This window comes from Palaemon carinicauda, chromosome 1 (assembly GCF_036898095.1).
Source record: "Palaemon carinicauda isolate YSFRI2023 chromosome 1, ASM3689809v2, whole genome shotgun sequence".
Taxonomy (NCBI): Eukaryota; Metazoa; Arthropoda; class Malacostraca; order Decapoda; family Palaemonidae; genus Palaemon; species Palaemon carinicauda.
The window spans coordinates 118,055,636-118,072,198 of NC_090725.1; the positions used below are offsets into that span (position 1 = coordinate 118,055,636).

The following is a 16,563-nucleotide window of genomic DNA, read 5'->3' on the forward strand; positions in this document are numbered from 1 at the left end:
GAAAACCTTGCAGGTTCCCCCTCCTAAGACCGCAGAGGAACCTCCTGTACCTAGGGAATCGAAGGACACTTAAGACGAAGCCCAAGAACGCTGCGGCAAGGGAAGCTCGAACGGCTAAGGCACAGAGACAGAGACTGTGGCGGCTCCATCCAGTGATATAATTGATGACCCTGACCTACCCCAGACTCTGGAAGTGAGTCTGGAGGTGGACAACCCCTTAGATTCCAATGACGAGAATCTTCCAAAGGCGGCCAGTCTGAACTATCACCGAACAAGAGAGACGTGAGTCGGAGCACACCTTATGACAGGTCCTTGCTTGCATGATGGCCATCAACAGGGTGTCTACTCCTGGTGCCACCATCCAGGAAGGGAAGGACATGGTTCTTGACGAAATATTCGAGACCCAGAAGCCGTCCAGGTCCTGTGCAACGTTGCCCTGGTCATAGGGTTTGACAGCCGGCAAAAGGAAAGCTATCACTCAAATAGCTGGAACTTCTAGTTCCCTGAGGGCAGGTTCCTCCTCTCGGGCCCTTCCACTTTCTATTGTTTTACAAAGGAAGTATTATGAGATCGAAGGGGAACCTCATTCAACCATGTCCCTCGACCCTTCGGTAGAGTCTCTAATGAAGGGCATCCCAACTCAAACCCTCTCCTCTCTGAGGGCCTCTCTCTTGGCAGTTGAGCTCCTGAACATAGAGAAGGGTGCAAAGTTTGGAGCCTTTCCTGTTGTCAGGTACACGAACTCTCTAGTTTTTTTATCGCACCACGTCGTCAACTTGTGGCTGAATTCCATTCTCAAGAAAAGGAATACCATCATTGGGAAATTCCACAAGCAGGGGCCAAAGGTGTAAGTCTCCCGGTTGAGGAAGTCCACCCTTGAGGGTTCTTCTCTCTTCGTTCCAGAAGAGATAGAGAGGGCTGCTGAGCGATTGAGGAAATCGTCGAACGATTCTCTCCTCTTTAGGGCCATGACATCTAGGCCCTAAAGTAGACCTTCCCAGTCTTTCCAGACTCAGCAAGCACCTCTCACCCGTCAACTTCTAGGTCCTCCGGACCTTCAAACGTGTCTAAGCGGCCCTTTCCATCCAAAGTCCAGAAAGGTACCAAGTCCTTCAGAGGAAAAAAAGGACGAAAGGGAGGTGGCTAAGGTGGTCAATCCAGTAGAAATGGCATTCCTCCTCACCTACCACTGTTGGGAGGATGCCTTCAGCGCTGCTGGCATAGGTGGCAGCTCCACAGGGCAGAACCCTGGACGGTTGAAGTGATCGCCCAAGGCTATCGCGTCCCGTTCATTCAATCTCTCGCTCCTCTGATTCGGGATCCAGTGCATCTAATCTTCTATGGAAAGGGATTTGCATAAGAGTTGGCCCTCAGGGGCGAAGTCTCCCTCTCCTGTGTTGATGCTCTTCACGGATGTATCAAAAGAGGGAGCGGCACCCACCTGCTACACCACATACCTTCCGAGCTGTGTCGAGTCAGATCAACAATGCCACATAAACCTCTTGGAGTAGAAAGCAACACATGGTGTTTTAACAGCTCCGTTTGGATTATATTCAAATAAGCAAGGGGGTTTTATTTCAATCCTACTTTGCAACTAGCCGTTGAAATGCTGTGAGGGACAGATCTTAGACAAACTGAGCAGGAAGTCTCAGGTAGCTGGTTCTAATGGGTCCTTGGGCCCTCGGATAGAAAACAAAGTGTTGACTTTATGGGGTTCTGCCTTTCAACTTCCATGGGACAATTTGAATGTATATGCGTTCCCACCTTTCTGCCTAGTGAAAAAATTCCTCATCAGGGTAAGATTTGCAACCAATATATTAATGACAGGGATAGTCCTAACTATATGCAGAAAGGTTACCCTGACCTTCTTTTGATGCTGACAGAGATTCTTAGGGTGCTTCCTTTCTCCCTATAACTTGCTACACTGACCACGTTTATATTTACAATAAAAAAATGAGATCCGTATGACTTCATGCCTGGAGGTTATCCAGCATCTCACTGAAAGAGGATATTTGCAACTAGTAGTGAAATAGGTGTCTGGTTACCTCAGGAGGTCCTTTACCTCAGTCTACTAGGCAAAGTAGGCAATTTTTTTTAGTCAGCATCATGGAATTTTTCTGCTCAGAACCACTATACCTCTGATTGTGGAATTCTAACCTTCTTTCTATTAGAGGAAACCTCTGCTTAGTCTCAGCAGTAAAAGCTATTGTTCAGCCTCTGGCTAAGTCTTTAGACTGAGAGGGATTGCTATTACCTCCTCGGTAGGGCTGCCCATGCTCATACAGCGTCTTAACAGGTGTGCTCTCAATCGGAAATGAGATGTAACTCAGAAAACTGTTACTTCTCGCTTTCACCTCTGATAAGGGGTTAGCAAGTTGCCTGGGCTCCATTATGACATTGCCCATTTTTGGGTATGGGGCAAGTCTCGTCCGGCTTTATTGCTGAGTTCATTGCTAGACTCAAATTCAGAACTGACGATCCTGGCCGTCTGCTTTTGTATCCTGCAAGTGTGAGGAGGTGCTATTTAGACGAATGCAAGGATCTCACCCACGAATCAAGCACTTGCTTATTAGTAAGGAGAGATTCAAAATGAACCTTTCTGTGATGCAGATGCATTGCTACTAAAGTGGGTATAGAAGGGACAATTTATCTTCACTATCCACTGCCTGCAAGATTTACTCACTACTGTAGACCATAATTCTGTTGCCCTGTGGTAGCTGCACAGCAAGTGATGTAGCTATCTTAGCTCCTCTCAGAACTATTAACAGTCGTTCGAGTACAGAGGTTACGGTGTTAGTCTGATGAATGAAAAAGAATTGATCAGCCTTTTTCTGCAGGTATGCCCCATATTGCTGGTAGATAGAATATATGCTTTTATATTTCCTGTTACATCCCTAATCTCCCGTCGAGGGGATTTGTGACTTCTACTCCATATTGTGTATATCCAGAAACCTGTGAAATATATATAGTCCATGACAAGCATACTTATGTTCTAAGGCTCACAATCACTTTTGCATAGGCTGTTAACCCACATGTATTGTCAGGCCATTAGTTTACAAGGTGTCAATATGCCCATCCCTTGCATTATTATGCTTGGATGCAGAGATTCCAGCTCAAAAAGTTACAGCCATATGAAGGGACTTCCATCATAATGCAAGGACTGTTTGGTACCCCTGACTGTGAGGCATATGTTGACCAAATGCCCCACTTTTAGCACTATGAAAAGTAGATCTCACTTTAAGGCTTGAGGTGAGGATGGCAAGTTAATCTTTGCCAAGATTCTTGGGCAAGATGTATTGTACTATGCTGGCAGTGTTTTTAGATTTATTTCAGAAGCAGGTCTTCTGAAAGCAAGTTAACTTTTATAAGGAAATCTTCACTTTTATTGATATTGCCCTATCAATACTGTATCTATGGTAATAAGTTGGCCTGGGCACCAGCCACCCGTTGAGATACTACCACTAGAGAGTTATTGGGTCCTTTGACTGGCGAAACATTACTACTTTGGATCCTTCTCTCTAATTATGGCTCATTTTCCCTTTGCCTACACATACACAAAATAGTCTGGCCTATTCTTTACATATTCTCCTCTGTCCTCATACACCAGACAACACTGAGATTACCAAACAATTCTTCTCTTGAGTTTACTACTGCACTGTAATTGTTCAGTGGCTACTTTCCTCTTGGTATGGGTAGAAGAGATTCTTTAGCTATGGTAAGCAGCTCTTCTAGGACAAGGACACTCTAAAATCAAACCGTTGTTCTCTAGTCTTGGGTAGGGCCATAGCCTCTGTACCATGATCTTCCACTCCCTTGGGTTAGAGTTCTCCTGCTTAAGGGTACACTTGGGCACAATATTCTGTCGTATTTCTCTTCCTCCTATTTTGTTGAAGTTTTTATAGTTTATGTATGAAATGTTAATATTAGTGTTGTTACTGTTCTTAAAATATTTTAGTTTAATTGTCATTGGAGGTACTCTGTTCCTACATAAGAACATCCACAAGTATACATGGACTTCACCATGTGGCAATTACAAAAATCAGATAGATCACATTGCCATTAATAAAAAGAGAAGGAGAACTCTGAGAAATGTAAGTTGTAGAGGTGCCAATATTGGTAGGGATCACCAGCTCCTCATTGCCACACTGAAATTAAAACTGAAAGCACCCAACAGAAGGATAGATAGAATACCTAGGTTTTATACAACTAAGCTTCTAGAGGAAGAACACAGAGAAGCATTTGCAATTCAATGTAGGAATCGATTTGCAGGCTTAGAGACTTTAAGAAATGAAGAACATACAACAAATGAAGAATGGTGTGATATTAAGAACATATATCAGTCAGTTGGTTGTGAATTCTTGGGACAAACAGTTACAAGGAGAAAGCCATGGATATCAAATGATACTTGGGACACTATGAAAAGGAGACAAAGACAGAAATTGATTGTTGAAAGTTTTTGAGAAAGTAATGATAATTACAAGGTAGAGCATGCTAAGTATTCCAGTATTGACAGTGAGGTCAAAAGAAAAGCCTGGAATGACTGGAGAGAGTATTTAAACAGTAAAGCAGATGAGGCTGACAAAGCTATGAATTCAGGAAATGGCTATGGTGTGAGAATTGCTCATAGAATTATCAAGGAAATCTCGACTGGGGCAAAAAAGAAAAAGCATATACCCATCAAAAAGAGAGATGGCTCTATTATAGCAACAGAAGATGAAGAAAGACAACGTTGGTTGGAACACTTCAGTGAGGTTATGAATAGGACATATGTAGGGAATAATTTGATTGATATACCTAAAGCTGATGAAGACCTTGATGTGCCCTTGAATGAATTCGGTGTTTTAAGTCGAAGCTATCCTCAAAAAACTAAAGAGATGGAAAGCTCCTGGATACGATGGAATAACTGCCGAGATGATACTAGCGGAAAATGAATTGACTCCCAGACTACTTACAGGATTATTTAGTAGAATGTGGCATTAAGAAACAAAACCTGATGAATGGGAGTTAGGAGTGTTGGTGAAAATAGCTGAAAATGGAGACCTGACTGATTGCAATAATTACAGAGTCATAACACTTCTGTCTGTTATGAAAATATATAGTATGCTTATTCTTAAGAGACTGGAGAGAAAGATTGATGAACAGCTGAGAGATGAACAAGCAGGATATAGAAAAGGTAGCAGTTACACTGACCAATATTAATTTTGAGACATTTGTACTGCAATGCATAGAATATAGAAATCCCCTTTTGGTGGTATTTGTGGATTATGAAAAAGACTTTGATAGTGTGCACCATCCAATTTTGTGGAGAATCCTGCAACTCTTATGGAGTTCTTCTTAAATATGTAAATTTGATTGTCTGTTCATGAGCATAGCAAGTGCAAAGTTAATGTTAATGGAGTCTTGTCAAGTGAGTTTCCAGTGAACAGCGGAGTACTCCAGGGGAATGTGTTGTCACCTATGTTGTTTTTCCTCCTCATGGACTTTGTAATGTGTAGATCAGTCAGAGATAGTGGAGAAGGATTGGACTGGATTGGTAATAGGAATTTAGCAGACCTAGAGTATGTTGATGATGCTGTCCTTTTTAGCAGAACACCACAGGATTTGTAATGCTTGCTTACCAGAATGCATGAAATATCACACGAGGTTGGGCTGAAGATAAATAGAAGAAAGACAGAGGTCATGAGTATGGAGTATGCAATGGAAGATGAAATATCATTGGAAGGAGAAGGGATTAATGAGGTAGAATCATTTAAGTATTTAAGAACTGATCTCCGATAAAGGGTCTTTAGAATTAGAGTTTAGTGAAAGATTGAAAAAAGCAAATCAGACAATGGCTAGGTTAAGTAAAATTTGGAAACCAAATCGCCTAAAATTTCATATAAAAATCCGATTATATATCAGGTTACTGAGATCGGTGTTACTCTATGGATATGAGTCATGGTATGACAATGAAACAATCTCCAATAGATTTAGTAGATTTGAGAATAACCCTCTGAAGGATACTGGGAATTAAATAGCAGGATAGGATTAGAAATGAAACTATTAGAGAGATTACTCGAGTACCATATGGGGATGAGATCATGATGAGGGGTAGATGTAGATGGTTTGGGAATGCTCTTCGCACTCCCCAAGAGAGATTAGTTCACCAAACATTTAGCTGGGCTCCACAAGGCATTAGAAGAATTGGAAGACCCAGGCCTACATGGCTTAGGACTATAAAGCGCGAAGCAGGAGATGATGAACCGAGGCCCTTTGCGTCAGTAGGCGTAGGAGGAGATGATGATGACGATGAATAATTACTTCCTTTATTTCCTTGTTTCCTTTCCTGTTTGGGCTATTTTCCCAGTTGGAGCCCCTGGGCTTATAGCATCCTGCTTTTTCAACTAGGGTTGTAGCTTAGCAAGTAATAATAATAGTAATGATAATAATTTAACTTCCTCGTTGTTGTTTTTTATAACAAAGTATATTGGCGTCAATGACCAATATTATGATACCAGAAAACTCTTTAATAAATCAATCAATCCACCCACCTAAGAGGTGAGTTTCCATATTAAAAAGTAAAGGATTTGCATTCGTATAGGAACAAATAACAAACATAGAAGTACAGTATTTCCCGTGTCATAAGACGCACCTTTTTCACGAAAAATGCCCTCCAAAATCACCCTGCTTCTTAACACTTAAGAAAAAGTTGTATAGGGGAGTTTGACACCCCTCAAACACCCAACTATTGACATACAAGCACTCAAACTCACAAGAGATAGAATATAAACCTACAATCATCATTCATATGTAATAAGTTCATTTATTCTTATATTGCCTCTCATTTTTAATGAATTACAGTAGCAATTTTTTTTTTTTTTTTTTTGTGTGTGTTAATCAGCTGATGGCTCGCAACCCCCTTCTACAAGGAAACATACCAGCTAGTGGTCTGGTAGAAGACTACGCTCTGACATATTAGTTGTTTGTACAGTATATATCTATTTCTTATATTTTGTTGATATTTTGTAATAAAGCAATATATGATAAAGACTGTTGCCTGAGTTCTGAAATAATGCAAACAGATAGTTGCTGAATATTGGAAAAAAATTCTCTGTTAGCCGAGTGCAGTATTACCAAGTTAGCAGAAAAGTAACTAGACCTAGAATCTCATAAACAGTAGCAAAAATATTCCACCTCAAAGAATTTCTAGATTTCTTTAATCAATAATTACATTTTGTGTGAAAATTTATAGGCTGTATGAGGAATTTTGGAAATATTGCCAGAATTTTACCTCTAACAAAATTTCATGAACCTTTGGCATTGCTGCTTTCATGTAAACAAAACTTGAAACACCAAACACTATGACTAAACATGTAGTTGTGGTGGAAGCTGCAACTGGTTTAGTAGTTTTCTATAAGAATATGTAATAAAATTCGGATAATCGGCATATAGCTAATTAATATTAACTTAATCATTTCATATTACACCCAAAATAAGAAAAGTTACTGTGCCAGACAATAATCACGCTAGAGTTGCTGACTAAGGATTTCTGCTAAGAAGTTTTTAAAATCTGCCATTTTTTTAAATTGGCTTGCTAATTTAAGGGTGCGTCTTACCACTTGTAGTGTCTTATGACGGGAAATTCGGTAATTTTCATTTTTGCTAACTATACAAAGTTAATGTTAGTGGAGTCCTATCAAATGAATTTCCTGTGAACAGTGGAATACTCCAAGGGAATATGTTGTCACCTATGTTGTTTATCCTCCTCGTGGGTTTTGTAATTCATAGAGCAGATGGGGATGATAGAGAAGGATTGGACTGGATTGGTAAAAGGAAATTAACTGACCTAGAGTATGCTGATAACACATCCTTATTAGCAGAAAACCACAAGATTTGCAAAGCTTGCTTACCAGAATGCATGAAATATCATATGAGGTTGAACTCAAGATAAATAGAAGAAAGACAGAGATGATGAGAACGGAATATGAAATGTAAGATGCAATATCATTGCAAGGAGAAAGGATTAATGAGGTGGAATCATTTAAATATTTAGAAACTATGATCTCTAATGCAGTATCTTTAGAATTTAAGCTTAATGAAAGATTGAAAAAGACACATCAGACAATGGCTAGGTTAAGTAAAATTTGGAAATCAAATGGCCTGAAATTACATATAAAAATCAAGCTATATATCAGTTTAGTGAGAGCGGTGTTACTATATGGACATGAGTTGTGGTATGAGAATGAAACAATATCCAACAGATAATGTATATTTGAAATAAAATCCTAGAAGGATATTGGTCATTAAATGGCAGCACAGGACTAGAAATGTAACTATAAGAGATTACTCAAGGTCCATATGTGGATGAGATCATGGTGAGGGAAAGATGGGGAAGGTTTGGGCATGCTCTTTGCACTCCCCAAGAGAGATTATTTTTTACTAAATTCTCAACTGAGCTCCACAAGGCACTAGAAGAGTTGGAAGACCCAGACCTTTATGGCTGAGGACTGTGAAATGTGGAGTAGGAAATAAATGGAGAAGTATTAATTTAAAAGCTCAAGATAAAGGCGACTGGAAAATCTAACCGAGGCCATTTGCGTTAATAGCTGTAGGAAGATATGATGATGATGAACTATACAAAACTGAGCTCTTTACTCTTCCTTACCCGCCATCACCTACTCCTGGAAAAGTTCCGGCTGCGATCAAAGTGAAAAAGGTATTAGTGCTTCTCCCCGTTACCACTGTTAATAACTGTAACAGTTGTTGACACCTCTAAAAGTTTTATAGCCGTATGCCAGCTTGCTTTAACATGTATATCCATTGTGAAGAGCTCAGGTTTGTATAGTTAGAAAAAATACAAATTACTTACAAATTCATAATTATTTTTTATATTCTGCTACGCAAGGCACACTAGGTAGTATTCTAGTTTGAGCAGTCAGTTTGATAAGAGTTATTATATTTTTGTCATTCAACATGGCTGTGACTGAATTAAACTTCAGGTATTTAAAAGTGTTATTGTTATGAAATACTGTTGATTTTTAAGTAATATCTCCTGCAATGAAAGGAGGTTCCATTCCAACTACCTGATGACGAAAAATAAATATCTTGATTATTTCAGGCCCCAATCCTTTTATGAGGTACATTGGTTTTGCGGAATTAGCTGCCAATGCTTGGTCGGCTGTTGCATTAGAGTCTATTCTGAGAATTGTAGCTGTTGCTCCTGAAATATTCATCAAGCATTACTCCCTCAAAGTAGATTGGATCAGGGTTAGTATAATTCAAATATTGGTGTGAGAGAGAGAGAGAGAGAGAGAGAGAGAGAGAGAGAGAGAGAGTGTTTGATAATCTTTTGTTATGAAACTAGAGAGTGATAGATGTTAATATCAAGTTTTGTAATCCATGAGAGAGAGAGAGAGAGAGAGAGCGCGCGCGCTTAATAATCTATTGCTATGAAACCAATGAGTGAGAGATGTTAATATTAAGTTTTGTAATCCATGAGAGAGAGAGAGAGAGCTTAATCTTTTGTTATGAAACCAGAGAAAGAGAATGTTAATATTAGGTTTTGTAATCCATGAGAGAGAGAGAGAGAGAGAGAGAGAGAGAGAGAGAGAGAGCTTAATCTTTTGTTATGAAACCAGGGAGAGAAAGAGAATGTTAATATTAGGTTTTGTAATCCATGAGAGAGAGAGAGAGAGAGAGAGAGAGAGAGAGAGCTTAATCTTTTGTTATGAAACCAGGGAGAGAAAGAGAATGTTAATATTAGGTTTTGTAATCCATGAGAGAGAGAGAGAGAGAGAGAGAGAGAGAGAGCTTAATCTTTTGTTATGAAACCAGGGAGAGAGAGAATGTTAATATTAGGTTTTGTAATCCATGAGAGAGAGAGAGAGAGAGAGAGAGATTAATAATCTTTTGTTATGAAATCAGAGAGTGAGAGATGTTAATATTAGGTTTTGTAATCCATGAGAGAGAGAGATATTAATAATCTTTTGTTATGAAAGCAGAGAGTAAGAGATGTTAATATTAAGTTTTGTAATCCATGTCTAAATTTAATTTTGAGAGAGCAGTTATTTAAGGTTAATAAATTTAAGTTACATATTCCATGTTACATTAATGTTTATTTGCAGAAATTTGTCCTCCGTGGTGGATATTATGGAGAAGTTGCTGCCCATCTCTTTGGTGTGGTTGCTGGCCAAATCCAAAATCAAGATGAATTTGAGAAAATTATCTACCCCATAGTTAACATGAAAAATCTTGTGAGTATCACTTTTTATGAACGTCTCCTGATGTTCGTGCTGCCTCCTCTCCAGAAGCTTGGGTTATTGACTGTTACCCCAAAAATTTATTGATGATTTTCCCATTTTCTTTACTTTCAAAAGATATATGCCCCTTGTAATTAAGTAATGAAACAATCTAGCCGCTAATGGTGAGGAGCACCAAGGGTTTCATGTTACGCAGTTTTCCATAGCTTCATTTAGATCAAGATATATCCCCCATTCTTTATTGTGATAAGTGTTTATTACATTTAAGTTTTCTTCCCTGTTGAATTATAAGCTTTTCAGTTTAGGGAAAGCACTGCGTTTTAGATAGCCTTTGGTAGATGTACGATGTGTCTCTGTTCCTCTCAGGGAAAGTATGTTTCAAGTTCAAGTGTTTATGCAACAGGATAGTCTACTCTGCTCAGTGGTAAAGCTTCTCTGTCATAAACTGAATGACTGACTAAAACTGACTAAAACTAAAGGGTTATTCACCTCATAACCGAGGAAGAGAATGGTTGCGTATTGAAGAGTTGATAATGATAAATATGACAATACTCACTCACCAGTCAAGTTTTGTTAGTAACGAGTTTAAAGCTCTCAACTTATCTAACTTCCTTTGTTATTTAGAGAAGGCCAGCGTGTCGGTATCTGTATAGGTAGTTGTCGACTTACTACCTAAGCGACTTATGACTGTTCAACTTTATGACTATTTTTTCACTGTGATGAGGTCACAAGTTTGTTGGAAGTACAGCTATACAGTACCTCTGTTTACGTTGTTTCGAGGTAAGCTAGTTTCTAATCTACGTCAGTTGTCAAAAGTAATACATGGAAAAATAAGAATTGAGTTTCGAGTCATTTTGTTTGACTTTCCATCTGTTCGGAACAAGTATAGAAGTCATAATATCACTGAAATAGTGTTATAAACATATAAAATATGTTACTATATAATAAATAAGAATTAAAGTATATAAAATCATATTAAAATACTTCTACAGTATTCACTGTAAACATTCACATAATTAACATAAATCCCGGCGAATGAACTACGAAAGCATCTTTGACTGTGTTTTTATATTAGATGTTTTTAAGAGCTACAGTATATAGCAGTGGTTTCTATGGTAGTTCAAATATCTACATTTGGAGCATAACAGCACATATAATCATATTATTGTACAATAAATAAGAATAAAAGTAACTAAAATAACATGAAGATATATTTTTGTATATTTTTTAATTTCAAGTGCATTTTAGCAATCAACAATTACTTTTTTAATTTCTGGTTGTGATCAGCCAGTCTCAAGAGTAACAAGAATGTGCGCACATTCGAATAACAAAGAATATATCATTTCTTAACACATTCAATATAAATTCCTATTGAAAATCACATAAGCAATACTTTGTTATAGAATATCAGTTTTACATTTAGTTTATAGCTATTATTATTAAACATCCTATAAATCTCTCTCTCTCTCTCTCTCTCTCTCTCAGGTACCTTACAATACACACATAGAACAGATTTAACAAAAATCTTTGTTCCTTAAAATGTGTCTGTTAATTACAGCACAAAGTAAACTTTTACTTTTTTTAATCTATGTTCGATCGTAGGGTGTGGTTAAAACACGTCATTCCATTTAGTCAGCTGATCTGTAGCTTTAGCCGACAACATAATGTACTGAAAGATGTCTAAAATAAGCCGGGTTTTCGATGTCTGAAATACATTTAATTCTTATTGTACTTATGTCTTATCAATTCCAAGATGTATTTTAACAGCAACAATTACAGATTGGTTTTATTTTGGATTTGTTGTCAGCGGTTTTCAAGGTCATGGCGGTATTGTGATTATGCTCACATATTAACTCTTTTACCCCCAACGCTATTTGGAACTGTCCAACCCGTAACCCCCAGGCCTTTTTTTTCAAGCACATTTTGCAATATATTTTTTTTAAATTGCTCTAACAGCCTTAATTTTTGTCATAGAGAGGTCAGGTTGGTCTCATTATTTTGGAAAATGCCTGAAGTTTCTCATAAAGTTATCAAAAATATGCAAAAAAAATTTAAAAAAACATTTTTTTGCAAGGACGTACCAGTACGGCCATGGGGGTAAAGGGATGAGTTTTGTGAAACGTACCAGTACTTCCATTGGGGGTAAAAAGGTTAACAGAGTATGTATTGTTGATATAATTTTGCTCTCGATCACATAATCCTTGAAAAAATAAGAATACTGTTCAACGAACTCTTGACCAGTTTCTTATTAAAATTTGTATCGAACAACAACAACAGACAAATCAGCTGTTGACGTTGACGATCCACGACCATCCGTGTGCTGACATGATGCTGAATGTAATGCTGAAAGACAAGAGGCTGAACGGACAGGGTGCCGAACAGACAGGAAGCCGAACGGGCATTAAGCCAAATGGACAGGAAGCCGAACTGACATGGAGCTGAATACACATTTATTTGAACGGACAGGAAGAAAGATAGACAAGTCGAAACATTCTTGGGTTGGTCGTAAATTAGGCAATTACCATAAATCTCAATTAAATGAAGATAAAGGTAATATTTTTTTAAATGGATCATTACCAATTTTGTTTTTGAGAGAAGGAAAACATAATTCCTTGGTAACAAGGAAAATATTAAAACAAATGGAACTGACTTTTTCCTTTTTTTGGAAATATTTTCATTCCTTAAGTTTGATCATGGAGACAGGAAGAGGAGGAGGAAAACTTTTGAGTGGTTATACCCACATTGTAGATAAAAAGGTTAAAGACATACATATTGGCTTTGTGAAAAATGGAGAGTATAGTGCAGGCTTAAAACTGTTGATGATAAAGTACGAAGCTCTGCGTGCAATCATTCTCATCCAACGGATGGTGCTTGGAATTCTGTTTTTAAAGTATTGGACGGTATGTAGAGTAAAGCTGAGCTTTCTGATGAAGTTATGATCAGCATAAATACAGTGAGAGTTATCGAATAGATTATATTCATTCAGCAGTTTGCAAATACGATAAAGTTAACGCTCTCTCTTAGGGTTTCGACAGACGAGAGGCGAGCGCTCCTGAGTGTCTGAGAATACATGCTCTACCTATCACTGTTAAGGACTAACTGAATAGCTGAACTCCTTTTCTAAGGTAGTATTCCAGCAGGATTCCTGTTAGGGAAATTCCTTTGGGGGCAACTCAGAATTAAGCCTTGCCTTTTTTCTCTTGCAACACTTTTATGTTAACCTTCCTTTGAGATAGAACTCATTGTAAGGAAACAGATTGCTGCTCGGAGGTTTGTCTCCAAGTGTAAGATTTCCCCTTCCGAGGGAGAGTCTTTACACAACTTTTTTGCATGTTTGCGCTCACGCTCAAGATCACGAATTATACACTCACAGTCGTGATCTCACGACGCTCGTGGTCTCAGTCACAAGCGTTTTATGGTCACGATTACTAGCTAGACACTTGTGTTTGTGAACCAGACGCCAAAGTTTAACACTCAGGCTCATGATCGTGAGTTACACACTCATGATCATGAGTGAGATAGCGACCTTGATTGCGACATTACTCTTTCCTCAACCTTTGAGAACGCTTGATCGCGATCACGCTGACGAGCGATAAGCTCATGATCATGCTCACGATGGTGAGCAGATGACACTCATCATCGGAGGTTGCGATTGCTCATGCTGATGAGCGTGATGCTCAACTATCGCGTTCAGGTTCATGAGCGAGACGATGATATTCACGCTTCCGCTCACAATCGTGAGTTACACTCGGTCTGGAGCGACGCTTGTGATCGCGAGCGAGACCCGCGCTCACGCACGCAAGCGCACTCAAGCTCACGAGCGCACTAACGCACACGAGCGTGCCCATGCTTATGAGAGTGAGTTTCGCCGTCGCGAGCAAGATGCTCCTGACCATGACTATGACATCATTGTCTACATCTTTTGAGAATGTTCAAGTGGTTTCGCTCGCGGTCACGTTCATGAGCGTGATTTGCACGGTCATTAGCGCGATGCTCGTGACCATGATTGTGAAGTCAGTATCTTCAACTCTTGAAGACGCTCTCGATCGCTCACGATCATGCTCACAATCGTGAGCTACATACACAAGCACAACGCTCGTGATGACGATCGCGAACGTCTTGCAGCCACGATTGCGAGCTAGACACTCGTGATTATGTCAGAGACGCTCACGCTGGCGGTTGTGAGTTACGGTAGCTATCGTGAGTTGGACGCTCACGATCATGAGCTACAATCCTGTATACTAGGTAGGCACATTTGATCAAGAGCTAAAAGCTCATATATACAGTAGATGCTTAACCTCACAATCATGAACTAGATGCTCACGCTCATGAGCGAACCGCTCATGATTTCGTGTAAAGCATACTTTCGTGCTAGACGCTCTCTAGTGAGATGCTCTTGCTCTTGTGTGAAACACTCGTGCTTGCTAGAGAGACTCTCACACTCTCGAGCGAGACTCATGCAGGACGCTCGCCCTCTTATGCGAGACGCTCGTGCTCTTGTGTAAGTTGCTCATGTTCTTGTGCGAGATGCTCACACTCATGAGCAAGAAGCTCTCATGCGAGGCGCTGATGCTCGAAGCAAGACGCTCTCATGAAAGATGTTCACGCTCTTGTGCGAGGCGCCCACATGGGAGACGTGCACAATTATGAATTGTACTCTCACGAGCTCACATTAGGCGTTCCAAGACCTAGAACGAGGATATCATGATCATGAGCACAGTCTCTAGCGAAAAGATCCAGACCAATTCGGTAGACCCCGATTTGTCAGCTACCAATTGTTGTTTTCCAATGGGTAGACTATCATGGTTGCTCCTTAATAGCATCGTCCTCTGTTCATGTTCAACAGCTAGTTATTTGTTGTCCTATACGACGGTAGCGCGTCGTTTTCACCTGTTGGCCATTGTGCTACATTCTAGGCTTCTAGTTTGCCAGCAACTTCCTGATAGGGAGCTTCTCAAGAGAGCACTCTCTCCTAGACGGCATAGATCGTGTCTCATCACTCTTGGGTTTACACTACTTAGTTAGACCCTGCAGAGTTGATGGAATTGCGGTTTTTTCCTTCCGGGAACCTAAGAATACTGCCTTCATCAGGGGACGGGGATATATAGCTAGCGCAAGTCTCATTTCTCCCCCCCCCCTCCTCTTTGGTGTCTTGTTTGTGTATCACAAACATGGCTTCTTGGGTCCCCAAAACTTTCTTGCCGTCGGCGGAATCAGAGAGATCAGCTTCAAGGTGGTCATGTTTATGCATCGAATCGGGCACACTTACGGGAGTTCGTCTCCCTTGAATGTACTTGTTTTTCATTTACATTTTCATACTACAGGAAGGTTTGCGAACAAATTGCCTCAGGAACCAGGGCTGCTTCGGTTGGTACCGTCTCCCCTGTTATCCTATTATGATGCGGCTGCTCACGAACCAATTTTGCCTGAATAGGAACTACGTTAGTTAGACAGTCTCCTGAAATAAATCGGATCTCGTAGGTGATAGGGGTGGCAAATTCTTTGAATATGTTTCTCCCCCTCTAGCGGGAGACACAACCTCATGAGGTTATTGCTATTCTCTCTGTCTTTGTGAAAGAATTCATTGCTGTCTAATTGACAGACATAGCAATTTACTTGCTACGATTCGATTCAGCCTTATTATTATTATTGAGCTACAACCCTAGTTGGAAAAGCAGGATGCTATAAGCCCAGGGGCTCCAACAGCTCAGTGAGGAAAGGAAACAAAGAAAAAGAAAATATTTTAAGAACAACAAGATTAAAATAAATATCTCCTACATAAACTATAAAAACTTCAACAAAATAAGAGGAAGAGAAATAAAATGAAATAGTGTGCCCGATTATACCCTCAAGCAAGAGAACTCTAACCCAAGACAGTGGAAGACCATGATACAGAGGCTATGGCACTACCCAAGATTAGAGAACAATGGTTTGATTTCAGAGTGTCCTTCTCCTAGAAGAGCTGCTTACCATAGCTAAAGAGTCTCATATACCCTTACAAAGAGGAAAGTGGCCACTGAACAATTACAGTGCAGTAGGAAGAAATTGTTTGGTAATCTCAGTGTTGTCAGGTGTATGAAGACAGGAGAATATGTAAAGAATAGGCCAGACTATTCGGTGTGTGTGTGTGTAGGCAAAGGGAAAATGAACCGTAACCAGAGAGAAGCATCCAATATAAATTACTACTGTCTGGCCTGTCAAAAGACCCCATAACTCTAGCGGTAGTATCTCAACGGGTGGCTGGTGCCCTGGCCAACCTACTGACAAGAATAATAGAAAATCTGTGTTCTCCCCACCTCCGTTGTCCCTGAGGCCCTTGGACCTT

At 39.6% G+C, this 16,563-nt stretch overlaps 1 protein-coding gene across 1 annotated transcript in view; it reads left to right on the plus strand.

The window, feature by feature from the left end:
• Positions 1–16,563, plus strand: part of LOC137651178 (proteasome adapter and scaffold protein ECM29) — a 439,426-nt gene that overhangs the window by 108,166 nt on the left and 314,697 nt on the right. The window contains exons 9-10 of the mRNA XM_068384329.1: positions 9,098–9,246; positions 10,104–10,232. Of these exons, the coding sequence (XP_068240430.1) occupies positions 9,098–9,246; positions 10,104–10,232 (278 nt within the window). The remainder of the gene's footprint in view (positions 1–9,097; positions 9,247–10,103; positions 10,233–16,563) is intronic.